The sequence below is a fragment of the Petaurus breviceps genome, unplaced genomic scaffold (genome assembly GCF_028583685.1).
Source record: "Petaurus breviceps papuanus isolate PSGF00001 unplaced genomic scaffold, PetGlider_PUasm1.0 90721, whole genome shotgun sequence".
Taxonomy (NCBI): Eukaryota; Metazoa; Chordata; class Mammalia; order Diprotodontia; family Petauridae; genus Petaurus; species Petaurus breviceps.
Window position 1 is genome coordinate 2,682,295 of NW_027187322.1, and position 26,051 is coordinate 2,708,345.

A 26,051-nucleotide genomic window follows, 5' to 3' on the forward strand; every position below is an offset into this window, starting at 1 on the left:
TTCCCTATGTCATGGGCTTCTTTGAGAGCCAAGGGGGAAACCCCATGTGAATTAGGCAGCTTTCGGCCAGAGGGTCCGCACCCAAGCACTGTTTTTTGGGGCCCCTGGCTCAGAGTGAAAATGCCAACAGTAACTTTCTCTGGGTTTGATTTTTTTTTTTATTGAAGGGGCTATCCCTGGACTCCGTTGTTAAAGAGGCCTGTTCACTGAATGAGCCTTGCCTCCCTCAAAGTCAGAACCTGAAAGACCTTAGCCTAAAAGGGCCAGGGTCTCCCACTGCATCTTGGGCCATCTCTAGTTGTCCTGCTCTGGCTGCTGGACCCAGATGGCTTCAGAGAAGACAGTGAGGCTGGTGACCTTGCACAACCTGCCTCACCTGAAAATCAGAGTCAGTCTCAAGTCATGTCATCTACCTGATGTCATGGTCCTCTTTGAAGAAGGAAGGGCAACACCATCCTCCCAGCCCCTCAGGCTTCAAATCTGGGAGTGACCCTGGATTCCTCATTCTTTCTCCCCCTCCCCCCATCCTATAGGTGCAGCCTCTCTCCCATGATGGCGCCCCGCTGTGGTAACGGCTCCTTGAGGAGGGTCTGCCTGTCCCGAGTCTCTCCCTGCTCCAGTCCATCCTCCAGATGCTGAAGGGATTTTCCCTAAAACACTAGTGGAACAATGTCACTCCCTGCTCAGGTGCTCCCCGTTGCCTAGGGATCAAATGCAAATTCGAAGCCCCTCATAGCCTGGCCCCCTCCTCCTTTTCCAGACTTCTTTCTCCTTCCTCCCCCAATGTACTCCTCTCTCCAGTGTCAGCGGATTTCTTCTAGCTGCCTCCCATACCTGTAATGTGTTCTCTGTCTCTGTCTCTCTCTGCTTTCTGGCTTCTCTTTAGGTGCCTACTAAAATCCCACGTTTTACTAGAAGCCTTTCCCCACCCACTCTTAATTCTGGTAACTACCCTCTTTTCATTTTTTTTCCTATTGTGCATATAGCTGGTTTATACATAATGGTTTGCTTATTGTCTCCCCTATTGAACTGTGAGCTCCTTGAGGTCAGGCACTGTCTTCTGACTCTTTGCATTCCCAGTTCGTAGCCACAGTGCCTGGCACATAAATGTTTATTTGCTGACTGACTTCATGTCAAAACATTTATGTGGTAGCCACCTAAGCCACAGCAACCGCCTGGCTACCTGGACATTCTAGTGTCTTTACAAGGGTGATGAATTCCAGATATAGCAGAGTGAACACAGTTTCTTCAGGGCTCAAGTAATTGTAGGTTTTGGAGACATCATCTGTGGTAGTGAAGTTTCCCAGAGTGACTGTAGCCCTCAGCAAAATGTATCAGGCATCAGTCCTAGGCGACTATGGCTTGTTAGAAATAGCAGAGGAGACAATGCCGGCATGTGTAGCTGCAGAGATTAGGTAGGGCAGGACAGACCCACGATGTTCAGGGATTTTGCCAGGCACTAGATAAAAGCTTACAAATCTTGTCTCTCAAGGGCTGGGGCTCACAGGAATGAGGAGGCCAGGCCAGCTTGACCAGGATTGATAAGACCATGGACTACTTTGGCCACTTCTTTAGGTCACTTTTTGACCAGGCCAACATGATCGTCTTCAGACCCTGATCTTTCAGTCAGGGCCCTAAGCAAAAGTTTATGATCCCAGATTTCATCATGGGAAAGGATGAGAAATTCTTCGTGTCCTTGCCTAGTTGGCCCAGCTTGATGACAGGAATATTCTGGGTTCTGGGTTCACTAGGAGTAAAAACTCAAGCTTAGAATCAATCCTAAGAGACTTTCTCAGGCACTCAGTCAGGGTCTGCCAGGATGTGACAGGGCAGACTTGAAGGAAGACTGGTGACACAGCCTGGTTCACTGCTCAAAACCTCCTGTGGCTTCTTGTTACCTCCAGGATCAAACACCAATTCCCCTGTTGATCATTTGAAGCACTTCCTAACCAGGCCATGCTCCCTTCCCTCCACCCACTAGGGGCCAGCGTTTGAGTCTCCGCACACACGAAGCTCTCTTCTCATTGATGAACCCCACAGCGCCCCAACTCACTTCTGACTTTTCAAAAAAACTTATTTAAAATTCTGAATTTAATGAAAGAGAAAGAGAAGGAGGGAAGGAGAGAGAGGGGGCGGGGAGTGAAGGGGAGAGAGAGAGAACACATTTCCATATACAGAGCAGGACAGAACAAAAAGAGTCACGTGTGAATTCATGGTAAGTCTACGAGAAATTTACTGAATGACTTTCCAAGCTGCCCTGCTTCTGCACAGCTCATTCTATTCTCTTCTGTGCTTTTTCAGGCTTACCTTAGTGACCCTCTTTTCTTTCTGTTCCTTTTTTTTGGGCAGTAACTGCAACAAATAAAACAAGACAAAAACAACACAATCCCAGGGATGATTAAACACAGTGGAACCCAAATCCATCCATTTGCCATTTCTAGCCCCTGTCTTGCTCTGTACCATAGAGAGGTCATCATCCCTCTCAGGAGCGGGGCCCTCTGGACTTCTGGTGGCTCACAGTGTTGATCAGAGTTCTGAAGGCCTTCGAAGTGTTTTTTCTTTACAGTAGAACCCTGGGTTTTCTTGGAGACTCAGCTCCAGCACCTTGGGCTTTTCCTGGTCCTCCTTCTGGGGAAACAATGCTTCTCTCTGAGATTACCTTGTATGTGTTTTGTGCATGTTAGAACACAAGCTCTCTGAGGGCAGGTGCTGTGTCCGTCTTGGTTTTGTATCCCCCAGTAGCTGTCACATAAGGGACATTTAAAGGATTGTGGGAGCACAGTCCTGAAGAGATGGGAAAACAGAGCTGAAAGGGGCGGGGAGGGATGGGGGCGACAACTGTGTATAAAACCTGCTTCTGTTTTCTCCTTCCTTTTTCCCCTTGCTATAAGGGATGGCCATCTAGGTGGGAAAGAGGGGAGGGTTCAGTGGGAAATGAAAGTGATCTATAAAGATGTCAATAAAATCTTTAAACTGAGGGAAACCCTGGTTGATTCCTTGTTTCTGTCCACTTCTTAAAAATGTGTCTCTTAAAGCATATCAGCCATCACAGACTTAGAATATGCCCTGTTGCATCTCCTTTCCTGGCTCCTCTCTCCTCTCTGAGTTTTGGGGATGCTATTCTCTCCTGGTCCTCCTTCTGCCTGTCTGACCATTGCTTCTCCATACCCTTTACTGGCTGATCATCCCTATCATGGTTTGGAACTGCCTGTAGAGATCCCTCAAGTCTCCGTGCTGGGTTCTCAGCTCTCTCTACACACTCTCTCTTGTTCTCATGTTTTTATACTGATGACTGGCCAGAGTCTTGAGGAGATAGATGTACAGTCTTGCATTTGGCACAAGAAATCAGCTCCACAAATGTAAGAAGATAGAGGCATAGGTGGAAAGTCATTGTTCTAAAAGCAATCGGGGTCTGAGTGGTGTGCAAGCTCAGGATGATGTGGTCCCTCAAAAGTCAGTGCCGTCCTGAGCTGCAGTAAGAGGGGCCAAGCTCCCAGGGGCAGGGAAGTGACCATCCCTCTGTCTTCTGTCCTGATCTGGAGGGTTGTACTCAGTGCAGGCACCTCAGTGTACAAAGGGCATCCATAAGCTGGAGAGTGTCCAGGGCAGGGGTAGTTAAGGGTGGGACCAGTTGAAGGAACTGGGGGTTGTTTAGCCTGGAGAAGTGAAGTCGGGGGGATGTAGTTGCTATGTTCAGGAATAAGGGGAAGGGGGGAGAAAGCAGTTTCAAAGAGGAAGATTTAGGCAGGATGTCAAGAAAAAACAACAATCAGAGCTGTCCCATCAAAGCAGTGGACTGCGCTGGGAGGGGGAGGTGAGCTCTATGTCTTAGTGGATGCCCATTTCCTGCTTATGCTCTCATCCCTGGATACAGGGGTTAGACGAGAGACCTAGTGGCTGGGCTCCCTTTGAATTCCCCGATTCTGTGACAGATCTCCCCCAGAGCCTCCACTTCTCCTCAGTGTCAGGGCTAAGGGTGAACCATCCCACATATGTTTGTGATAGGTTCCTAGGGAAGTCCAGAGAACTGAAGGCAGTCTGGCCCTGGATTTAGCAGCTATTATGAAAAAGGGACTAACAGTGTTCAAAACTGGGCAGGGAGGTGGATCCAAGAAAGGGTGTGTTTTAATTTAATTCTTCATAAATCTACAATTTGGGGGGGGGCAAGGGAGGAATACTTCACAAAGTCACCCATGAACAAGGAGATTTTAATCCTTTCTTGGGGCACAGATAGATGCTTTTCCAGGCTCTTAGTGCAAAGGCATTTTACTAATGCAGAAACTACATTACTTCTAAAATTAGAAGAGAGGTAATTTTAAAATAAACTGGTGGAAAACTTGGGTTTTCTAATCAATGACTGTATCAGAAGGAAAAGGTGAGGGGCGGCCAGGTAGCACAGCGAGTAAGAGCACCAGCTCCAATGTCAGGATGACCTGGGGATCAAATCTGGACTCAGACACTTAGCACCACACCCAGAAATAACTGGCCGTGTAACTTTGAGTAAGTAACTTAACCCTGATTGCTTACAAAAAAAAGAAGAAAAAGGTGAACAATAAGAAAGCTATGAAATCTTTTTTTTTATTCTTTTTTTTTTTTGCTTTTTGGAGGGCACTTGGGGTTAAGTAACTTGCCCAAGGTCACAGGGCTAGTTTTATTGTGTCTGAGATTGGATTCGAACTCAGGTCCTTCTGACTCCAGGCCAGCACTCTACTCACTGCGCCACCTGATAGCTATGAAATCTTAAGGTTTTCATTTTCTCAGTTAGACTTGGTTGGATTTAATCAAAGCTTAAAGCTGGGAGCAAAGAATGTCAGAACTGGGAGGAGATTTACTACACATAATATAAAATATCGGAGCCCAGATAGAATGAATAACATAGATAATTAATTATCAGAACTGATAGGGTCCTTTGTTCAGTTATGTCTGATTCTTCATCACCTCATTTGGGGTTTTCTTGGCAAAGATAGTTTGGAGTAGTTTGCCATTTCCTTTTCCAGTTCATTTTACAGATGAGGAAACTGAAGCAAATAGGGTTAGGTGACTTGCTCAGGGTCACAGCCAAGTGTCTAAGGTCAGATTTGAATTGAAGAAGGTGAGTCTTCCTGACTTCAGGCCCCACACCCACTCACTGTACCTTGCTGCCTGGAAGGGTCCTTAGCATTTGGAATATCAGAGCAAGTAAGAGTCAGAGAATACCTAATATCAAATGTTACTGTTGGGAGTGACCTTAGATACAGTATACAGAACGTCAAAGTTTAGATGAATATGGAATATCAGAGCTGAGAAAGACATGAGATCGTAGGACATAGGATAAAAGGGGCACCTTTGATAGTCAAAGCTTTCCCTGAAGCACTTAGAATATGGAATATCAGAGTTGTAGAACACAGAATGCTAGAATTGACCAGTGATCTTTTAGCTGCCAGATCCAATGGCCTTTTCTCAGTCCTTACTCTCCTTGGTTTCTCTGCAACCTTTGACAATATTGGTCACTCTTTCCTCCTCGATACTGCCTTCTCTCTTGGTTTTCAGGACACCTCTCTCTGCAGTTCTTCTCTGATGGCTCCTTCTTTCTCTTTTGCTGGATCCTCCTCCAGATCATGCCCTCTGTGTTGCACCTTCTCTTCTCCCTCTCTACTTCACTTGGTAATTTTCACGGATTTAATTAACACCTCTATGCTGAGGATTCTTAAATTTGCCTATCCTGCTTCAACTCTGCTGATTTCCAGTTTCAAATCTTTGTGGTTTAAACCCAGGGATTCCAAAAACTGTTGAGGTGGGGCTTTTCCTACCCATATACTGTTGGAGTTTCATGATGTGCTGTGGTGGAGCTGTCTCCAACAATTCAGCGCCAGACCACCTCTAATCCAAGTATAGGCATTTATTGAGACTGACACCTCTTATGAAGGGGCTAAGTTCCAAGAGGAGCCAGCAACTTTATAGAAAGCAAGGTGGATTTTTACAGGGTAAAGATGCAGTTACATAACAGAAATTTGAATAGAATAGAGGAATATCATTAATATTTAAAAGGCAGGAGGAATTTGTTAAGGGAGGAGGGGGTCCCATCTATGGTTCGGTGGTTAAACATTCTGGTTGTGCTGAACTCCAGTTGGCTAGCTAGTATGGTCCTGTCTTGGGCTAGATGGATGATGTGATTGTGATTGAATACAAGAACACACCTGTTTCCTGTTTCTATGGGAATGGGTCTGAGGGGAGTGGCTGGGATCCCATCTTATGGACACACCTGCTGTTTCTGTGGTAACTAAGAGTTCAAGGACACCTGTTGTTCCAGTGAGCAGAGAAGCCTATATGAAGAAATTAGGACATTGGGGGGGGGTGTGGAAAGGGAATCTAGGTAGGTACAGTGGACCTGCCGTTCAGTGGGGCCATATCTATAATGACGTCAGAATATTGGGGCTGGGGGCAGCTTTATTAGGATTCCATCAATATCTTGGACTGCCTTTCAAGACATCTTGATCTGGATGTCCAATAGATATCTTAAACTCAGTATGTCCCAAATAGAGCTCATTATCTTTCTTCCAAAGCCATCCCCACTTCCTACCTTCTCTGTTACTGTAGAGGGCAACACCATTCTCCCAGTCCCCCAGGTTTCCAACTCAGGAGTTATCCTGGACTCTTCCCTCCCTCCCTCTCCTCCATCCAGTATGGTGCCAAGGCCTGTTGATTTCACCTCTGCAGGGCCTCTGGTTGATTTCACCTCTTGTTGATTTCTCCTCTGCAACACCTCTTGCTGTTTTCACCTCTAAAGCATCTCTGGTTGATTTCACCTCTGCAGCAGCCCTGGTTGATTGCACTTCTGCAGCAGCTTCCCATTATATCCCCTTCTCTCCGGCACACCTGGACTACTGCATTAGCTGCTGGTGAGTCTGCCTGCCTCAAGTCTCTCCCAACTCCAGTCCATCTGCCATTCAGCCACTAAAGTGATTTTCCTAAAGAGCAGGTCCTACCATGTCACTCCCTACTCAATAAACTCCCTTGGCTCCCTGTTACCTCCAGGATCAAATATGGATTCCTCTTTTTGGTGTTCCAAGTCCCCATCTACATTTCCAATCTTATTATACCTTATTCCCTGACCTGTACTCTTTGATTCAGTGATGCTGGCCTCCTTGCTGATCCATGAACAAGAGACCCTCCAACTCTCAGATTCAGGCATTTCCTCTGTTTGCCTCCCAGCCTGGGACGCCGTCCCTCCTCATCTCTGACTACTGGCTTCCCTGACTTCCTGTCTGTCCCAACTAAAAACCCGTCTTCTACAGGAAGGTTTTCTCTTTCCCTCTTAATTCTAGTGCCTTCCCTCTGTTAATTATTTTCTATTTTTCCTGTGTATATGGCGTGTTTGTACATAGTTGTTTGCATATTGGGAAAACCCCCTTAGACTGTAAGTCCTTGAGGGCAGGGACTGTCCTGCGTTTCTTTGTATCTCCAGTGCTTAGCACAATGCTGGCACATAGTAAGTACTTCATACATGTTTATTGGCTGTCTGAGAGCTTACAACATAGATTATCAGAGCTAGGAAAATCCTCAGAATCTCAAATGTCAAAACTCAAGCTTTGGCTCTAGCACAGAACACAGAATTTGTTCATCAGGTAGGATGGCTCAGAGAAAGCTTATCTAAGGTGGAAGCATCTTTAGAATACAGTAAGAGACAGTAAGAGGGAACACTGTATGTGAGAGCAGAACATGCAATGTCTGAGACTGAAGGGAACTGATCTCAAGCGGGATGGGTATTACAACATGGACTATTAGTGTGTGATGGGAGGACCTGAGAATGAAACATCAGAAGGGACGTTTGAATAAAGACTGCTGGAAATGAGGAGGACATTTGAAAAAAGAATGTCATAGCTTTGAGAACAGCATGTCAGGGCTGGTTTGGCTCTGAGAACACAGGACTGCTGAGGCAGATGAGACATTAGAGCGCCAAACAGAGAATATCAGAGCTAACAGAGATCACCTGGGACCCTAAATCCCACCAGCTAGCTAACACTGAATGTCACAGCTCTGTGACCTTAGGGCAGTTTGGCATTCTGGAAGAAGCATTAGTTGGAGAATCAGAGAAGCTGGATTCAAATCTTACTTCAATCACGGAGCCTTAACATCCCTAGACCTCAATTTCCTCATGAATAAAATGGTGGAGGGAGTGATTTCTAAATTGATTTCTGAGGTCTCTTTCAGCTCCAGATCTATGGTTCCAGAAAGACACTGGATGTCTGACCTGGGAGGAGTCTTAAAATGTAGAAGCTACAATGTCAAAACTTGTATGAGCCTTGGAACATTGTCAGAGCTTAGGTTATGAACTATGGAAGAGCAGCATTGTGAGGGAACTTAGACCAGAGTATCAGAAAGGGGAAAGAAATTAGGACACAGATTGTCAGAACTGGGAGGGTGCCTTCGAACATAGCAGAAAATAATGTCCAATCATGGGCTTTAAAAGACAGACTAGGGAAGGTTATACTGAGAGCCTGTCAAACATTTATTAATCTACTACTATAGGCCAGACACTGTGTCAAGTACTGGAGATACAAAGAAGGGTAAAAGGCAGCTCCTGCCCTTGAAGAGCTTACAGTCTAACTGGGGAGACGACATGCAAACACCACGCCGCGTAAGTAAATGGAAGGCGCTTCACACACGCTAGTCACTGGAATGAAAAGGGAGCAGGAAAGTCTTCTTGCAGAAGGTGGGGTTTTAGTTGAAACCTGGAAGGTTGCCAGGGAAGTCACGGGGAATGGGGATGAAAAGGTAGTGTTGTTTGCTCTCTCTGGTCTTGGGAAAGCCTTGCTGGACGGCAGAAAACAGAAGAGAGAAGGTTAAAGCTTGGGAGAGGCTTGAAAACTTAGAACCTGGTTTCAGAACTGGAGGAGCCCTCAGGACAGAATGTAAAGAGATGGAATCAATCAATCAACTGCATGCCAGGCACTGTGTGGGCACTGGAGATAGGAAGACAAGAAATAAAAATTTTGTCCTCAAGGACCTGACATTTTATTAGAGTCCAACAAGCACACGTGTCACTAGATACCTTTTACATGGTGATACCCGACAGAGAATCGATTGCCAGGATTGGCAATCAGGTCAGAACTGAGGGGGACCTGAGAACACAGTCAGAGCTAGGAAGGGCCTTAGAGGGTGGACTAACCTTAGAGGTCATGTTGTCCAACTCCTTCAAGAAACTGACACCTAAGGGGCAGCCAGGTAGCACAGCGAGTAAGAGCACCGGCTCCAGTGTTGAGAAGACCTGGAGATTGAATCCCGGGCTCAGACACTTCGCACCCACCCAGAAACACCTGGCCGTGTAACCTTGAGCAAGTTACTTAACCCCGATTGCTTTAAAAAAAAAAAAAAAGAAACTGACACCTAATGGGGAGGTGATACGAACTAAGCTCTGAGCCTTGGCAGGATCTTTTTCACATCCCTTCAGAAAACCACCGGCTGGGACACTTCCTACTCCGAAGGAGCTCACAATCCATTTCCTTTGTTGCTTGGGAAACGTCAACTTTATCAAGGCTAAGGATTCAGAAGTACATCTGTTTTACTGGAATGCATGCGTTTGCTGCGGGAGGCACCCTGGCTGAGAACGCAGTCGGTTCCTTCTGCGTGATGCAGAAATGGTCCTAGGCACACTGGGATGCCCTGCCTCCCCAACGAACAAATCCATTCACTTATTTTAATTAATCGATGTAGTGACAGCCGCAAAATGACGGGCGCAAACGTGAGCTCCGCCTTCTGGGACGCTTCAACCCTCAGCCCCGGACTCGGCCGCCGAAAGGCAGTTTGGGGGAGAAGCACGGGCAGCTGGAAACCCCTGGAGCCCGCGCTGTGGTCGGGGGTCCCGGTGGCGCAGAGAGTAGCCGACTGCGCATGACTGCGCATCTGCACCCAGAGCTGACGTCATGCTGGGCTGGCCGAGATCGGCAACAATGTTTCCTTCTAGCTTCACCACAACCCGAGGTGAGGGAGGTGCGGTTATGACTCCCGTTTTACAGGATTGGAAACGTAATCGTACAGAGACGCGAGGATTTGCCCAGGGTCACACGGCTGATAAGTGTCTGGGCAGGACTTGAACTCAGGCCTATCTGACTGCAGGCGCAGCACTCTAACCTGGAGAGTTCGATGTTGGGAATAGGACCATTGACCGAGGGCAGGAAAGAACCTCAGGGCCCAGCCCGTGTAACCCCTACACTTTACAGAAACGGAAACTGAAACCCAGGCTGGAGAGTGACTTGTCCAAGGTTACAAAGGCCGTACTTAAGAAAAGCAGAATTCAAACCCAGGGCATGACTGACAGCACTAGCCGCCTCAGTTTCCGGCTCTGCAGGGAGGGGCCCCAGCCGCCTCCGCTGGGGACTTCCAGGGCCCGGCCAGAACATCAACAACCGAATCACGTGCCGCGTACGCCCACGTGACCAGACGCGCTCGAACGACGTCGCATGAAGGACCCAGCTCTCTTCCAATCAGACGGCGAGGGGCTCGGCCCCGCCCCGCCCCGCATCCGGCCTGGGGCCTCAAGGTGGTCCCTGCGCCGCCTGTCGATCCCGAGGCCGAGCGCCAGTGAAGGGAGGTCTCCCTCGCTGCTCGTGCTGCGTACTTGGCCGGGGGCTCCTTCCCGCCCCCAGGCCCTCCTCCGGGAGGCCCCTGCACCCCCACATTCTTAGAGCTGGTATCAGGGAGGCGCCGGTACGCCGGACGTGACGTCACCCCGAGGAGCCGGAAGCGGCTCCTGAGGGAGGGAGGGAAGATGGCGGAGGTGGTGAGTCCGGGGCCCGGCGCGGGGCGGGGCGAGGCGGGGCGGAGGCATCCGCAGGACGACGGCGACTCCCCCGGCCTCCCCCATTGACCACGGTGTCTTCCCCAGGGCGAGGTCATCGAGGGCTGCCGTCTGCCCGTGTTGCGGCGTAATCAGGACAACGAGGATGAGTGGCGTGAGTGACGGGGGGCGGAGCCAACGGGCATCGTGGGGGCGGGGCCTGGGCGATGGAGCCTTGAGGGGAGGGTGGGGCTTGGGTAGCGAATAGGCGTGGTTCCCTGCGAGGGGCGGGGCCGAACCATACCTGGGAGGGAAGGAGTAAAGAGAGGGCCAGGGCTGGGGGAGGGAATGTGGTCTATGTGACCCCGGGGAGGGGACCTGGCTGGAGGCCTAGAGATCTCCTGGGAGGGACTAGGGGTGGGTGTCAGTGGAAAGGGGGCGTGGCTAACTCGAGGGCGGAGCCTGAGACCCCCCCCAGAGTGGGGCTTGGTGGGGTGTGGCTAGAGGCCTGAAGACCGCACCCACCCCCCACCTGGGGAGAGGTGAGACTGGGGCTCCAGCTCAGGCTGCTTGGGGTGGAGGAGGGCGGGGCCAGAGGCCTGGGACCCCCGTCCAAGGGCAGTTCAAGGGCAATCTGGGGAAGAGGCAGAACCCAAGTTAAGGGGAGGGGGGAAGATGCCCTTATCAGCAGGGTGTGACCAGGGCTGGAGGGGGACATGGAGGAAGCCGCCCAGGGAGGGGCCATGCCCAGTGCTTTTCCCTGAGGCCCCTGCCTCTCTCACAGCTTTGGCCGAGATTCTGAGCGTGAAGGACATCAGTGGCCGGAAGCTGTTCTATGTCCACTACATCGACTGTAAGTGCCCCGCCCATGGTCCTTGGGTGTAGGGCGGGCACCTCGGGTGGGGGAGATGCTCCTGGGCATCTTGGCATCTGAACTTATCTCTTTCTCTGCAGTCAACAAGCGCCTGGATGAGTGGGTGACCCATGACAGGCTGGACCTAAAGAAGATCCAGTTTCCTAAAAAAGAGGCCAAGACCCCCACAAAAAATGGGCTCCCTGGGTCCAGACCGGGCTCCCCGGAAAGGGAGGTGGTGAGTAGAAGCCTGGAGACAGCACCCAGGATGATGGTCAGGCCCCGCCCCCGTCTCTCTTGTACCTGTCCTGCCTCACCCATGGTTTTGGGGCTCCTGTGCCGCAGGCTGAGGATGAGAAGGGGAACAAGGCAGCCCCGCTATAGTGGCCGCAGCCTGGAGAGGGTTTGTAGAGATTAAGGTCGGGGTCAGAGGGAGGAGGTGGTGTTACTGAATCTGAGGTTTCAAAATTCAGTCACCAAACCCCACACAGTTGGGGTGGGAAGGGGTGGGGGGGTGAACCCACCTGGCTGATGGGGGCCCCCTCCTCCCCTCCCCCTCGCTCCCTTCCCCCTCCCCCAGAGGAAGACCCTGGACCTATCTCTACAGCCGGCTTCGGCCCAGGCCAGTGGGAAGACACTGCCGATCCCGGTGCAGATCACGCTCCGCTTCAACCTACCCAAGGAGCGCGAGGCCATCCCCGGCGGCGAGCCTGACCAGCCCCTCTCCTCCAGCTCCTGCCTGCAACCCAACCACCGTTCCACGGTACCCGCGGATTCCACTCTTCACCTGGAGCTCCGGAGCCCAGCTCCCTCGTCCCCACTGTTCCTCGTGAGCTCGCTTCCTTCCAAGACCCAGGTCCCCTGCCCCTTTGACCCACCTTTCTCGGTCTCTCTCTGCAGAAACGAAAAGTGGAAGTGGTTTCACCGGCAACTCCTGTGCCCAGCGAGACAGCGCCAGCCTCTGTCTTTCCTCAGGTGTGTGCTCGAGGTCCCCTCGGTGCCCCTGAGCCCGTGCCCTTGAGCCCCTCAGCTCATCCTGTCCTTCCCCCTCCTGTGTCTCCACAGAATGGCTCAGCCCGGAGGGCACTGGCTGCCCAGCCGGGACGGAAGAGGAAATCCAACTGTCTAGGCACCGATGAGGTGGGTCTGAGGTGGGAGGAGAGGTGGGAGCTGGGTCCTGGGGAGGGTGGCACGCTCACCCCCCTGCCCTTTGGCCACCGGCAGGACTCCCAGGACAGCTCAGACGGAATCCCGTCGGCCCCGCGCATGACGGGCAGTTTGGTGTCCGACCGCAGCCACGACGACATTGTCACGCGCATGAAGAACATCGAGTGCATCGAGCTTGGCCGCCACCGCCTCAAGCCCTGGTACTTCTCCCCGTACCCCCAGGAGCTGACCGCTCTGCCCGTGCTCTATCTCTGCGAGTTCTGTCTGAAATACGGAAAGAGCCTTAAGTGTCTGCAGCGGCACCTGGTACGTCTCCGGGCTCTCCCAGCATTGCCTGAGAGCCTACTATGTGCCAGGCAACGTGTAAAGCTGGGGAAGCAAAGAAAGGCAGAATCCCAGTCCTTGCCCCTGGGAGCTCACACCAGAGGGAAGATGTGTGCTTGAGCCCTTACATCCAACAGATAGAGAGGAGGTGGGAGGAAGCCGCTGAGCAGCGGTCCAGCTGGGCCAGGCAGGAAAGGCCTTGAGTCCTGTGGGAACCAGGGATTGTCAGAAGACAGGAGTGTTAGACACGGGAGAGGCCCAGTGCCACTGCCAGACGAGTTTCTGCCTTCCCTTGCCTCGTGCGCTTAGTCCTGGCATCTCTTCCTCAGACCAAATGTGACCTCCGACATCCCCCGGGGAATGAGATTTACCGCAAGGGCACCATCTCTTTCTTTGAAATTGATGGGCGTAAGAACAAGGTGAGCGAAGAATGGAGTTGGGGACTGGGGGTGGTGGGGTCCCTCTGAGGCACACCCAGCTCCCAAGGCTTGGTATGATACACCAGCACATTCAGATGCTTTGAACAAGTACCAGATAATGTGACACCCTAGATAAGTTCCCAGAGGCAAGTGGAGGGAGGAATCCCAAACCTGACCGTTTTACTCTCTGCCTGAAGTTCTCATCTGAGTTGTAAAGGGACTTTGGAAAGGGCCCAGCAGTTCACCCAAGTTCTGGTCAGGGAGTTTGCTTGGCCTCCCTCTGGCGGCATCTCTGAAGCCTCCAAAGCCATGGAGGAGTCGTCATCCCTGCTAAAGAGTGTTTGGTTTTGGCAAAGCATCATAGGGGCCTGCTCGGTGTCCCTCAGAGGGAGGCCTGAGCACGTGCTTGCTGCAGTGCTGACGGCTGCTCCCTCCTCTTTCTCTTAGAGTTATTCCCAGAACCTCTGCCTTTTGGCCAAGTGTTTCCTGGACCACAAGACGCTGTACTATGACACAGACCCGTTCCTCTTCTACGTCATGACCGAGTACGATTGCAAAGGCTTCCACATCGTTGGCTACTTTTCCAAGGTCAGCCAAACCCCTGTCTGTCATCCTCAGTGCTGCCCTCCCCCAGCTCCAGTCCTCTCCCTTTCCATAGCCTACCTCATGTTCATGGGGCCCTCTCTCCTTTAGGAAAAAGAGTCCACAGAGGATTACAACGTGGCCTGCATTCTGACCCTGCCTCCGTACCAGCGGCGTGGCTATGGCAAGCTGCTCATCGAGTTCAGTGAGTGTGGGCAGGGCATGGACAGGGCTGCCCGGGCCCAGGCCTGGCTTTGGCTACAGGTCAGGGCTGCTGAGGTGGTTACCAGAGACAGCCCCCTTACAGTTTTAGAAGGGGCCAGATCAGGGGAGGGAAGAAGGTGAGCCCCTGTGAGTCACCTGGTGTAGCCAAAGCAGTGGTGGAGAGGACACAAGAGACCATGCTGAGAGCTGCGTCTGGGGCCTCAGAGGCATCCCCTCAGGCAGACCTGGCCTGCCTGACTTTGCTTTTGTCTTCTCTGCCAAGGAGAAGGATCTCTCACAGAAGGTGCCATAACCCAGATGGCCAGTGATTAGGAAGGCCCAGATGAATTCTATCCCAGGAGTCCTGAGGAGGGGAGGATGGGCATAGGCCCTGGTCAGTGAGTTTGACTGTTCAGATCTTCCCCAGGAATCAGAAGGACGCTCAGTGACCACGTAGACAGAACTAGCGATTCCAGGAAAGTCATGGTCCTGCCTGGCTGGCCACGTTGCCTTTTTTAGGGTGTTTATATAGACTTGAACAAAACATCTGCTACAGCGTCTTGTGCCTTTCGTGTAGAAAAGGTGAGGGGCGGCCAGGTAGCACAGTGAGTAAGAGCACCGGCTCCAGTGTCGGGATGACCTGGGGATCGAATCCGGGCTCAGATACTTAGCACCACACTCAGAAATAACTGGCCGTGTAACCTTGAGCAAGTTACTTAACCCCATTGCTTTTAAAAAAAAAAAAAAGAAAAGATGAGATGTGGCATAGACGAGAAGAGTTAGATGGACTTGGGCCAAGGGCTGATCTTGCAGAGTAGCACTTGGTTTAGTGTCTTCTTGGCAGGCCTGCAGGGGAGGGCCCCAGGGATCTGATCTGGGCTCTGTGGTGTCCAACGTTTGTCTCTATGACTTGGATAAAGGCATAGATGGCCTGCAGACAACACAGAGCTCAGAGAGAGTTGTCTGTCCCCCGTATCCCCTCCAGGACAGAGCCAGGGTCCAAAAAAAGAGGCCAGAGCACTGGACAAAATGTCATCAGGTGAAATTCAGTAGGGATAAAGGTCAGGTCTTGCAGATAGATTTAAACTGTCGTTCTCACAAGTACAAGCTGTGTGTGGGGGCAGGGAGGGGCTACAGCGGTTTGTCTGAGAAAGATTTGGGGGTCTTAGTGCCTGTAAGCTCTAGAGGAGTCAGCAGTGAGATGAGGCCACTGAGAAAACTTTTGGGCTACACTAAAAGCTGCCTGGCCTCTGGGATGAGGGCAATGCTGGTCCCTCTCTCCTGGGGCCCGGTCTGCCTTGTCTGGAGGATTTTTAAGGATGTGGAGAGTGTCCAGGGTGGGGCAGCCAGAATGGTGAGCAGAAAGATGGGCAGCAGGAGGCAAGGGTCCCCGGACAGAAAAGTACATGCTGGCCTTGAAGGCCAAACAGTTTTATATTTGATCCTGGAGACCATAGGAAGGCCCTGGAGTTTGGTTGGGGCGGGGGGTGGGGGTGGGGGGGATGACATGATCAGACCTGGGCTTGAGGACAATCCCTTTGGTGGCTGAATGAAGGATGGGCTGGAGTGGGGAGAGGCTAGAGGCAGGGGGCAGGCAGACCCCCGCCCCCCCCCAGCAGCTACTGCCACAGTCCAGGGGTGAAGTGATGAGGCTGGGTCAGAAGGGGTCATGTTGGAGAGATGGACAGCAGCATGGATAGACCCAGGATGACTCCTGGGGTGGGAGCCTGAGGTGGGGAACGGTGGCAGTGCCCTCTGCACAGAAGGAAGATAGCAGGGGAGGGCCCTGGGGGGAAGTTCTGTTTTGGGTGTGTTGGGTATAAGACTGGATGTCTGCTGGATGTCCAGTCTGAGATATCTGAAAGGCCATGGCAGGTCTGCAAGTGTGAGGATTTTCAGCCTGTTAAATCCACGGGAGCTAGTGAGGTCATCTGGTGAAGTAACCTAGAGGGAGAAGAGAAGGGGGAGCCCAGGACAGAGCCATGAGGAACCCATATGGTGAGGGTGGGATCTGGAGGAGGATCCAGCCACGGAGACAGAGGAGGTGTGGGCACAGAGGGAGGAGGAAAGGCATGGGGGTGGGGCTGGGGTTAGGGATGTCTCGAACACCAGGACAGGAAAGAGTGATTGTCCAGGGACCCAGAGGTCAAGAGGAGCAGGGACTGGGAAAAGGCCATTGGATTTGGCAGCTAAGAGCTCTGACATGTTCTCACGTTCTTCCCACTTTTGTTTCCCCCAAAGCCCAGGATGGATGAATGGCAGGGGAGGGTATGCCACAAGCCTTGGATAAGGCTTTACTCAGAGTAAATGGCCTGTAGAAAGGAGAGGAAAACCCTGGGGACAGAGGGCAGTTCACCAGCTTCCCTGGTTCCTCTCCATAGATAAAAGTGCCCCAGAGCTCCATGGGTGAGCTCCCCCTCTGGGCAGTGCCAGCCTCTGCTGGGGAGAAGCCCCCTACAGGGCCGTGAAGAGTGCCCTGATCTGTGCCCCAGACTTGAGAGAGGGGGGGTCTGTCATGGAGTGTGCTGGACCTTGTCTTTCCAAGGATTTCTCTCTTCTTCCTGAATTGTAGCTGGCCAGAGGGCTTCAGGCCCCCCAAGTGTTTCCTCCTTCCTACAGGGCCTGAATTTTTGAAAGTACTTTAATTTGGCTGCCAAAGGTCTGCCTCAGTGTGGGAAGCCTGGCAGATTCTCTCGCCCTTTCCTCAGCCAGCTCCCATGGCTTGGACCTGGAAGCTGGGCACACTTGGCACTGCCCACATTTCAGGTGCCCTCCCCCTCCTGGTGTTCTCCTTTCTCTCACTTCCCCTCCATTCTTGTTAGAGCTGAAATCAGGCAGAGGTGCTTTACCTGCTGCTGAAGTGAGCCCTTGGAAGGTCCCTCAACTGCCCCAGACTGTGCCACCCCACAGGGTGGCAAGACTTGGGTCACAGCTGCTGTTCTCTGGCCTTTGGGACTCTGAGGCTGCCACCTCCTTATGAATTAGCCTTGAGAGGGCACCTTTTCATGTTTGAGGGGTCCCCAGAAAGCAGAGCCAGGAGCTGCTCAGGGAAGGTGCAGTAGACAAGATTTTGGCTCAGAGGATATGAGGAAAAGGTGTCTGACTTTTGGAGCTGTCCCAATGTGAAACATGGGCTTCCTTGGGAGAGTTGTGGGAAGTCAAGGGTGAAGTCTAAAAGATGTCTGGACCAGTGCTGGGCAGGCCTAGCCTGGTGGGGAGCAGGCATTTGCTTTTTTTTTTTTTTTTTGCGGGGGAGGGGGGCACATCTGTTCTTTCTCTAAGAGCTGAGGTAGAGGGGAAATCCAAGTCCAAGGAGAAGCGGGTCTGCTTTATGCAGCAGTCCAGGGTGGGCACCTTTAAGGAGGGGGACAGCTCCTCTCTTTGCCCCTCTTTAAAGGTCTCCACGGAAGCCAGCCCATTATTTCTCACACCTGAAGTCTTTGGGTTTCTGTCACAGTCTCTGCTTCCCTGGGGGGTGCAGGGAATTCTGAGGGGAACTGCTGGAGCTGCAGTCTCCTCTGTAAATGAAGGCATTTCAGAGTGCTGGTGTCTGCCCTGGCAACCTCAGCACCTCAGACCCTTGCCAAGTGTCCCTCATTTCTGGGGAGCTGTCTAGTGCCCGGTGCCAGGGCCTGTTCACAAAGGAAGAATTCTCCCCGACTCCTCTCTCTGCTTTCCTGGCAGGCTACGAGTTGTCCAAGGTGGAAGGGAAGACAGGAACCCCTGAGAAGCCCCTCTCGGACCTTGGCCTCTTGTCCTATCGGAGCTACTGGTCACAGACCATTCTGGAGATACTCATGGGACTCAAATCGGAGAGTGGCGAGCGGCCCCAGATCACCATCAAGTGAGCCCTCTCCCTCCGAGTGGGTGGGGCAGGGGTTGGGGTGGCTGGGATGGCCAGTGACCCCTGTGCCCTGGCCCCACAGTGAGATCAGCGAGATCACCAGCATCAAGAAGGAAGATGTCATCTCCACCCTACAGTACCTCAATCTCATCAACTACTACAAGGTAGGAAGGCGGGGCAGGGGTGGGCGGCCCGAGGGCACCAGGGCTCCCTCTGGGGACAGCCAAGGCTGCTTGTGCTGGATGACCAGAGCCTGCTCGACGGGTACCCAGCCTCCACCTTGTCTCTTCTGTATTTTCAATCCACCGTCCCCAGCACTGGAAGGGGGGGTGGCAAACCTCTTGTACCTGCTGTGTTTTCTCAGGCAAACCCTGTTCCCCACCACTGGACATACCCCAGATGGTGTCTTCCTTGGTCCTCTGGGATCCCCCTGGTCATTCAGAATTGGGTGGTGTGGGGTGTCTCTGACCCCACCCTCCAGCACCATGATTTACTCAGCCCTTCCCCCCCTGAGGGCACCCCTCAGTTTCCTATCCTTTGCCCCCCAGAAAGGCAGCTGTAAACACTGGGTTCTGGCCCCATGGGCTGAGGAGCCAGTTCAAAGGGCACGTCCAGGTATTTTCAGTGACTTCCTGGGTGTCATCCTACAGAGCCTGGGGGTGAGGGTGGAGGGTGCCAGCCTTAGAGTTCCTCCAACATTCTGGTGTTTGCCTTTTTTGCTGACTTTGCCCATCCTTCAGCCCCAGTTGGCTTGACCTGTGTCCTTCCCTCCCTAAGGGCCAGTACATCCTGACGCTGTCAGAGGACATCGTGGATGGCCATGAGCGGGCCATGCTCAAACGACTTTTGCGCATTGACTCCAAATGTCTACACTTCACCCCTAAGGACTGGAGCAAAAGGGGAAAGTGGTGACCTCCTGCCCTTCCCCTGTGGCATGCCTCACGGCCAGTGCTAGACCTAATAGAACCCCGGCCCTGCCTTCTCTAGGCTCACCTGGGCTGTGGGCACGTGAGCTATCTGAGGCTGGAGACTGCCCTGCCCCCAGGGGGGCCCCTGGGACTTTGGCCCTGTGTACAGAAAGCTGGGCAGCTGTGTATAGTGATGGGGGAGGGTGGGCTGGGCAGGGGGTGTACAGTCGTTTTGTACAGTGAGCCAGAGGGGCTGCAGAAGAGGTGCAGCTGGGATGTTCCTGACCTGTTTCATCTGCAATAAACTGTACAGACCCCAGTCTGCTTCTTGGGGCCAGGAAGGGGGAGATGCCACACCCACACACAATTTCTAGACTTTATTTTATTTGGGGGAAGGAGATGGACACAGGGTACAGGCTCCAGAGCTGCTGCCTCAAGCGTCATCCTCAGCCACAGGCGCGTGGATCTGTAGGAGACAGTGTCAGGCCCACGTCCGGTGCCACTCCCCAGGATGGTTCCAAATAATCCCTGTTCCCTGCCCCCAACCCCAGCATGGAGGGGGGACTGGGCCACAGGAGACCCCTGGGCTTGAGCCTGGAGAGCACAGAACAGCCGTACTGCACCAATCCCGATGCCAAAGGGCCCCCTCCCCAGTCCAGACACTGCTATCCAGGGTCTCCCCAGGATAGAGAGGAGGAACCCTCCCTCTCATTGATGGGTATTGGGTGGGGGCATAGGAGAGGGCCCATGGAGAAGGGGCTGGGCGTCCCTGAGCTAGATCACTCACAGCAGTGGCCAGACTGGGCCAGCTCAGGGCTCCGTGCATCCTGGCATCTGGCCCTGGGGGGGTCTCCAGGCCCCAGAGAGTGAAACTGCTGAAGGTGCCAATGGCCTGGACTGTCCGATCCTGAGGAAGGGCCCAATGAGGAATGACCAGTAATACTGGGATGGAGCTGGGTCCTGCTGCCCTGTCCAGGCCCCCAAGACCCCCAGAGATGCCCACTGACCCCAGGCCCCCCCCCCCCACATGCCCCCTAACCCCTGGCCCCCCACCCGAGATGCCCGCCGATCTCTGGCCCCCCACCCCTGATGCCCGCTGACCTCTGGCCCCTTGCCCTTGTCTTCTTCCCGCAGCACCAGCCCCACGTAGCCCGAGGGCAGCATCACCTCTTCTCCACGCAGGCTGCGGCCCCTGAAGGACACCACTGGCCCTGGGGCAGGGAGAGGACATCAGGGGTCAGTGAAAGAGGCGCCTGCCCGGGCTCCCTGCCGCCTACCCGGGGGAGGTGGGCAGGGGCTCAGCCGGGGCGAGGGGCTGAGGCAGAGCACCCAGTTGCCTGGCCCTCGTCACGAGCCTGTCAGAACCCTAGGTTGGGGGGCCGTGGTCAAAGGCGCTGGGTTCAAATTCCTGCTGTCACTAATGTGTGTGGCCTTGGACTTATCACTTCTCCCCCCGTCCCCGGCCTGTTTCCCCACGTGTACAGAGAGGGTTAGGCTCGATGGCCTGAGGTCCTTAACCAGTGAGCTCCAGGAGGGCTCTGCACACAGCAGGCGCTTAATAAGCTCCGGGACTCCACTGGAAGTGGGGGGGGGGGGGGAGTAGGTCACGGGGCGCGTGCTTACACAGAGCAATGACGTCTACTAAGCGCCTCTGCCCTTTGACCCACCCCTCCCGTTATTCCAGGGGCCGATGGGAAATGTAGTCCGTTCCCGCCCAGCCCTACCACGCATGCTCCTGGCACCTGAAGGACCCGGGCGAATGGCCGGGCTGAAGAAGCGACTGACGGCGGCGGGCCCGTCGTGCTGGATCTCGCACGGCAGCAGATGCAGCGGTGTCGGCGCCGCGGCTCGCACGGAGCTCGGCTGCAGCCGGATAAGGCCCGGGAGCGTGGGGGCTGCGCCGTCTGGCATCCCTTCCCTGTGCGCGTGCGCTGCTATGAAGGGGCGCGCTTGGAACTCGCGCCGAACGCCGCGCGCCGCTTCTGCGCTTGCGTTCTACGTGCGCTCTTACGGGAGCCGTAGTCCATAGTAGCCTGGCGCGATGACGTCACCGGCATCACGTACCGAAACCTACTAGGAAGCTGGAACTAGTGCTTTGTGGGTAGTTTTCGAAGCCGTCTCGCCGTCACTGTGCTGGGCCTGCTCCCGGAGGAAGAAACAGCGCCATGAAGCGCCTGGAGGCCCTTAAATCCAATTTTGTTTTCGGTTGCAAATTCTCTCCCACCCACCCACAGAGAAAGCCAGGCGAGCAGAGCCCGGCCCGTTTATTATCGAAGCAAGACATCCCCTAGGCCAGGTGACACACGGCCCCCACCCCCAGCTGCTGCCGGTCCTTACGATGCTGTTGCCGTGCAAATCTTCGGCTGGTGCTGCTTGTTTCACTTTGCATCCGTTCACCCCCATCTTCGTCCCAGGTCCGGGGCAGACCGGAGCTTTGGGGAGCAAGGACCGCACTAAGGCGCCCCTAGCGCTCATCCCCTGTCCCAGCTAGCCGAGCAGCTCTTGGCACCCCCACTTAGGGAGGTAGCGTGAGGTCGATGGAAAAGGCGGGTACGGATTTGGAGCCCCATCCTACCTCCTAAGAGCCGGGGGCACAACGGACAAGTCACCCGCTCCCCCTGCTCTGTGCAGTTTGGAGGCAGTCCAAGGGCCGCCCTTGAGGACCACCTGTGGCCTCCAGGCTGCCAGTTCTCCACCCGTGGCCACTAGACCATCTCTCAGGTCCCCTTTCAGCTCCAAATCCATGCTGTGATCTCTGAGAGCCGAAATTACCCCAAAGATGGCCAACCCTGCCTCCTAAGGGAAGGCTTACTAGACTCAACCCTCAAGAAACATTAATTTGCCTAACAGAACCGCCCCCCCCCAACACCGTGCCAACGGCTACACCCAACCCTCTTTTTAGCAGAGATAAAAAAAAAGAAACCATGGACTTTTCACCAATAAAATTCTGCCTTTATGAACAAGGGGAATGAGCAGCTTGGGGCCCCAATCTCCCCCTTGCCCTGCCCTGCCCAAACTAGTGTCTCCCAGCAAGGGTCACCCTCCCTGCTCAGGCAGCAGCCCCCAAGCCTCGAAGATATTCCCCAGCCAGAGGCAGTATGGCCCAGTCATCAGTCCTCAGGGCCACCCTCACTCCATTGTCCCCAGCAGCCTCCAGTTGCAGCAACAGCTGAGAGCTGGGGGGTAGATGGATGGCCACCTGGTAATTGGTGGGGGGCGTGGCAGACACGACAAAAGGCTTCCAGTGCTTGGTCACCAGAGTCTCTAGTGCCTGGCCCTGCCAAGGGCCCCACATGCAACTCTCAGCTCCCCCAGGAAGGCAGGAGGCCCAGAGCTCCTGGAAGGTAGGAGGGTGGGTCCTCTCCAGAGGTGGTGGCAGCAAAGGCAGAAAGAGGTCAGCAAAGGCTATGGGAAGGCTGGGCAGCTGTGCGTAGCAGGTGAGGCCACTGGGGGTGGCATAGAGGACGCTGATGTCCAGGAGGGCTGGGTAGGGGCGCCGGGGCACCAGGGGAAGGAGGAGCAGCTTGGGGAAAGCTCCAGGGTGAAGGCAGGGTACCTGCATGGCTTCCAATGGCTCATAATGTGGCCCCAGGATGCGGAAGCGTAGCTCCAGTGAATAGAGGGTCTCAGAGGCTTCCACTGTGAGGCCCAGGATCACAGGGGGCCCCTTTGCCTGCTGGGGAATCCGCCTCAGCTGTAGTGGGGCCTGGACCTCTTGGACAGTCAGAGAGGAGGCAAAGCCCTCATTCTCCTCCACCAGGGAAGAGCAGAGCATGGGCATGGAGTGTGTGGGGCCCAGGGCTGAGCCCAGCTTGGGCCCTGACAGGTGGGTAAATAGGCTGTAATAGAGGCGGCCCCGATCTCGGCTGTCGGGGTCATCCAGGTCCCGGGCCAGCTCCTGCAGCAGACTGGCCAGATCCCGGGACCCGGCCTCACTGAGGCCTATGCCCCGGAGGAGGGCCCGGCAGGCCCCAAGAAGGGCCTGCTCCCAGGCCCAGTCCCCACCCTGTCCTCGGGCTGCCCACAGGAAGCCCAGGGTGGGGCCCAAGGGTTGGCCCCCAGCCACCTTGGTGAGGATCTGTAAGTGCCACTGGAGGGCTTGGGCCCCACCCACCCTGGTCACTGCCACCTGCTGCAGGGCCTTCCCTAGGGGTTCTGCCAGTGCCTCTCCTGCCTGCTCTAGAAGGTCAACAAAGTGGGGGGCCAGGCAGGGCCGGGCTTGGTAGAGCTCTGCAAGGCCCCTTGTGAGCTGGGCCAGGGCCCCTGGGTGGCTGGCTAAGCACTGAGTAGCCAGGTAGGAGGCTCGGAAGCAGAGGGTGGCTGAGCTGCGGGGAGCCCCCGGTTGAGCTGCTCCCTGCCTCAGGCCAGCCAGCAGCCCCTGGAGGTAACCCAGGGCCTGCTCCTCCATGCCCTGGCAGTCCCTGTTCTCATCAGCACCCAGCTCCTCCCTACACAGGAGACACAGAAGGTGCAGCCGGGCTAGTAGATTGGGGGGATCCTGCAGCAGACTGGGCAGAAGACCCGTGGCCAGGCTGGGGGTGAGCAGAACCGGGGTGCTCTCCTCCCCAGCAGGTCCCAGGGGCCAGTTCTCAGGGAAGTGCAGGAGACAGTGGAGGTAGAAGAGGCGAGCCGGCGGGGGCAGGGCTGGGTGCTGGGCAGCGCCCACCAACCTGCGAAGCAGCAGCGCTTCATCCTGGGCCGTGAAGAGGGCCTCTCCAAAGGCATCCTTTGAGGCCAGCACCGCATGCAGCAGGGACACCCTGGCCGTGCCCAGCAGCCGCACTAGCTGTGGCTTCAGGAGGGCAGGGGGCTGGCCACGAACAGCCCTCAGCACCAGGCTCAGCTGCTGCAGCATCTGGGCCTGGGCTGGCGGGGTCAGCAGGTAGGAGGTGTCCAACAGCTGGGACACAGTGGCCCGCAGCTCCCGGGCCTCAGGTGGGCTGAGATCCAGGGGGCTGGCATCTGGCTCTGACCAGTCCCCTTCCTGGCCTGAAGGCACTGACCGACCCCAGGTGTCCTCTCCCACCAGGCTCCAGTCCCAGGGCCCAGGCCACTGGGCTCTCGGGGCCACCAGACTCCAGTCCCAGGCCTTTGTCTCTCCACGCTGGGGCCCTGTTCTAGTGGCCAGCAGCCCTTGCAGCCTTGTGGGGGCCCCGGCCCCTGCTCGGGTCAGGGCCCCTAGGGCGTTGCGCAGAGCCAGCACAAAGAGAAGGCAGTGGGCCTGGGTGCCCAGAGTATCCTGCAGAGCCCTCAGCAGCCCCAGCTGACCAGCCAGAAGCCCCGGGAGACAGCTCTCCAGCTCCCGCAGACACTCACACGCAGTGGCCTGCAGGGCTCGCTGCTCTGGCCCTGTGGCTCGGCCTGAGGCCGCCACCAATAACATGGACAGCAGGCGGGATGTGGCGTTGGAGGCTGAACCCAGGGCTCCGCAGGCTGCCAGGACGCTAGTGGTGGCCAACAGCAGAGGGCGGCGGAGGGCGGCGGGCTGCGGAGGCAGGAGGGCCATCGTGTCCAGTAGCGTGTAGGCCGCTGCCTCAGCCGCTGAGGGGTCGGGCCACAGCTGCGTGGGGAACTCCATGATCACAGACAGCAGAGAAAGCTGCGGAGGCAGAGGGAGAGTCGGCTTCAAGTGCGGGGCTGGAGCGGGGGTCAGGGAAGGGCATGTACTCAGTTGAGCAGGGGGAATCTCAGGGCTGGGGGGGAGGGGGATAGGGGGGGTCGGGATGGCTTAGGGGCTGGGGTGAGCTGAGGGGCCCGGGGCTCCCACCTTGGTGGGCTCGCTCAGCCTCTCGCTGCGCAGCTCGCTTAGCAGCTCGGCGGCCAGAGCCTCTGCCCCGGCCCTGGCCACGAAGGCGGCCGGACTGGCCCGCAGCGCCGAGAGCACCCGGGCCCAGGCGTCCCCGCTGCGCGGAGCCATGGCCCCCCCGCCCCGCGGCGGCGGAGGGGAGGGAGCAGGACACGCTGCTGGGGGGGGGGGGGGGGCCCACCTACGGCCGGGAGAGCACCCTCATCCTGCTGCTTCTCTCCCCGCAAGGACAGCCCTCCTTCCTGTTTCCCTCTCCGTCCGCCAGGAGGGGTCCGAGGCCGCAGGAGCTGCCCCGCCCCCTCCCCATCCTCGCGTGCTGAAGTCACCCGGGAAATCCCGGCCAGCCCGGAGCGCGGCGTGGGATGGGTCGGGAGGAGGAGTGTCGAGGCAGAGGGAGCTGGGAGGCTGGGGGGGGGGGGGGGGAGCCGGAGGCCCGAGGCTTCCCCCAGAGGCAGGTGTGCACGGCCGGCTCCCAGCCCGGGGAAAGAATGCGGAGGGAGGGCGCTGGTGGTGCCGCGGGGGACCCCAGCGCTCGGTCCCTTCCAGGGGGTAGCCGCGGGCTCGCGACTCTAACCCGCGTCTGGGGGCGGGGGCGCCCCGACCGCTCTGACGGCGCCTGAGCTGGCGCGCAGCTCATTAGGCGGTCCGGCCCGCCCGTCCGTCCCTGCCGGCACCGAAACCTGGGCGCCGCCCCCGCCCCCCTAACGGGCCGGCCCGAGGGAGGGGCGGGGCAGTAACGGGGCGGCCCCAGCGGGGGGCCGGGCAGGCGCCGGCTCGTCGGTTTCGCTGGGGCTGAGTAACTGTTACACTGTTACCCCGCCGCCGCCGCGCGGGGGCCCCCGCCTCTCCCCGAAACCGCCCGGCGTGGGGGCGGGCCGGGCCGGGCGCCCGCTGGCCCACGAGCCCTGGCCTCCGCGTCCAGGGAGCCCCCTTGGGCTGCCCACAACATTGGCTTGCTGCCCTCTCCCCCGTCAGGGCTGGCTGGGGGGACCCCACGGCTGACCCCCTCCAGGAAACGGGCCCTTGGGACCCGGGGCCTGGGCAGGGCCGAGCGTGCCCCGAAAGCCCCACCTGGGAGTCTGCGGGCCGGCCCGCTCCCAGAACCGGTCTGGCCGGGCTGCAGGCGCTGGGCGGGTTGGGCTTGGTCTTGTGGACCCCACCTCTGGGCCCGGGGCTCTACTCCCCAGC

The 26,051-nt window shown here is 55.9% G+C and overlaps 3 protein-coding genes and 1 long non-coding RNA gene across 10 annotated transcripts; 1 reads left to right on the forward strand and 3 right to left on the reverse strand.

Annotated features, from left to right (window-relative positions):
* Nucleotides 1-8,966: 8,966 nt before the first annotated feature.
* On the reverse strand, nucleotides 8,967-9,574 carry LOC138144862 (uncharacterized). Its single transcript, XR_011164036.1, has 2 exons — nucleotides 9,367-9,574; nucleotides 8,967-9,189 (listed from the first exon to the last, which is right to left on the reverse strand). It is a non-coding gene; the product is annotated as an uncharacterized lncRNA (long non-coding RNA).
* A 1,044-nt stretch (nucleotides 9,575-10,618) lies between these two features.
* Nucleotides 10,619-19,424, forward strand: KAT5 (lysine acetyltransferase 5). 6 transcript variants are annotated; one of them, XR_011164035.1, is made up of 15 exons: nucleotides 10,619-10,759; nucleotides 10,865-10,931; nucleotides 11,541-11,609; nucleotides 11,711-11,847; nucleotides 12,190-12,372; nucleotides 12,510-12,584; nucleotides 12,675-12,749; nucleotides 12,834-13,082; nucleotides 13,430-13,519; nucleotides 13,967-14,107; nucleotides 14,213-14,306; nucleotides 17,990-18,149; nucleotides 18,232-18,313; nucleotides 18,927-19,136; nucleotides 19,172-19,376. XR_011164035.1 is itself a non-coding variant. In XM_069066355.1 (14 exons), exons 1-14 carry the CDS (start codon nucleotides 10,748-10,750, stop codon nucleotides 19,059-19,061), a joined length of 1,569 nt encoding a protein of 522 aa, XP_068922456.1. In that variant the 5' UTR covers nucleotides 10,619-10,747; the 3' UTR covers nucleotides 19,062-19,376. The 6 variants fall into 6 exon arrangements, 5 of the variants coding, with proteins under 5 accessions (XP_068922456.1, XP_068922457.1, XP_068922459.1 ...); XM_069066355.1 differs by having other exon boundaries at nucleotides 18,927-19,376; XM_069066356.1 differs by having other exon boundaries at nucleotides 12,217-12,372; nucleotides 18,927-19,376.
* Nucleotides 19,420-21,077, reverse strand: RNASEH2C (ribonuclease H2 subunit C). Of its 2 annotated transcripts, none has more exons than XM_069066360.1 (4): nucleotides 20,782-21,077; nucleotides 20,159-20,268; nucleotides 19,845-19,964; nucleotides 19,420-19,523 (listed from the first exon to the last, which is right to left on the reverse strand). In XM_069066360.1, exons 1-4 carry the CDS (start codon nucleotides 20,966-20,968, stop codon nucleotides 19,491-19,493), a joined length of 450 nt encoding a protein of 149 aa, XP_068922461.1. In that variant the 5' UTR covers nucleotides 20,969-21,077; the 3' UTR covers nucleotides 19,420-19,490. The 2 variants fall into 2 exon arrangements, with proteins under 2 accessions (XP_068922461.1, XP_068922462.1); XM_069066361.1 differs by having other exon boundaries at nucleotides 20,800-21,075.
* A 910-nt stretch (nucleotides 21,078-21,987) lies between these two features.
* On the reverse strand, nucleotides 21,988-25,482 carry AP5B1 (adaptor related protein complex 5 subunit beta 1). The gene is made up of 2 exons (XM_069066354.1): nucleotides 24,825-25,482; nucleotides 21,988-24,656 (listed from the first exon to the last, which is right to left on the reverse strand). The coding sequence occupies exons 1-2, from the start codon at nucleotides 24,972-24,974 to the stop codon at nucleotides 22,107-22,109; spliced, it is 2,700 nt and encodes an 899-aa protein (XP_068922455.1). The 5' UTR covers nucleotides 24,975-25,482; the 3' UTR covers nucleotides 21,988-22,106.
* Nucleotides 25,483-26,051: the final 569 nt, after the last annotated feature.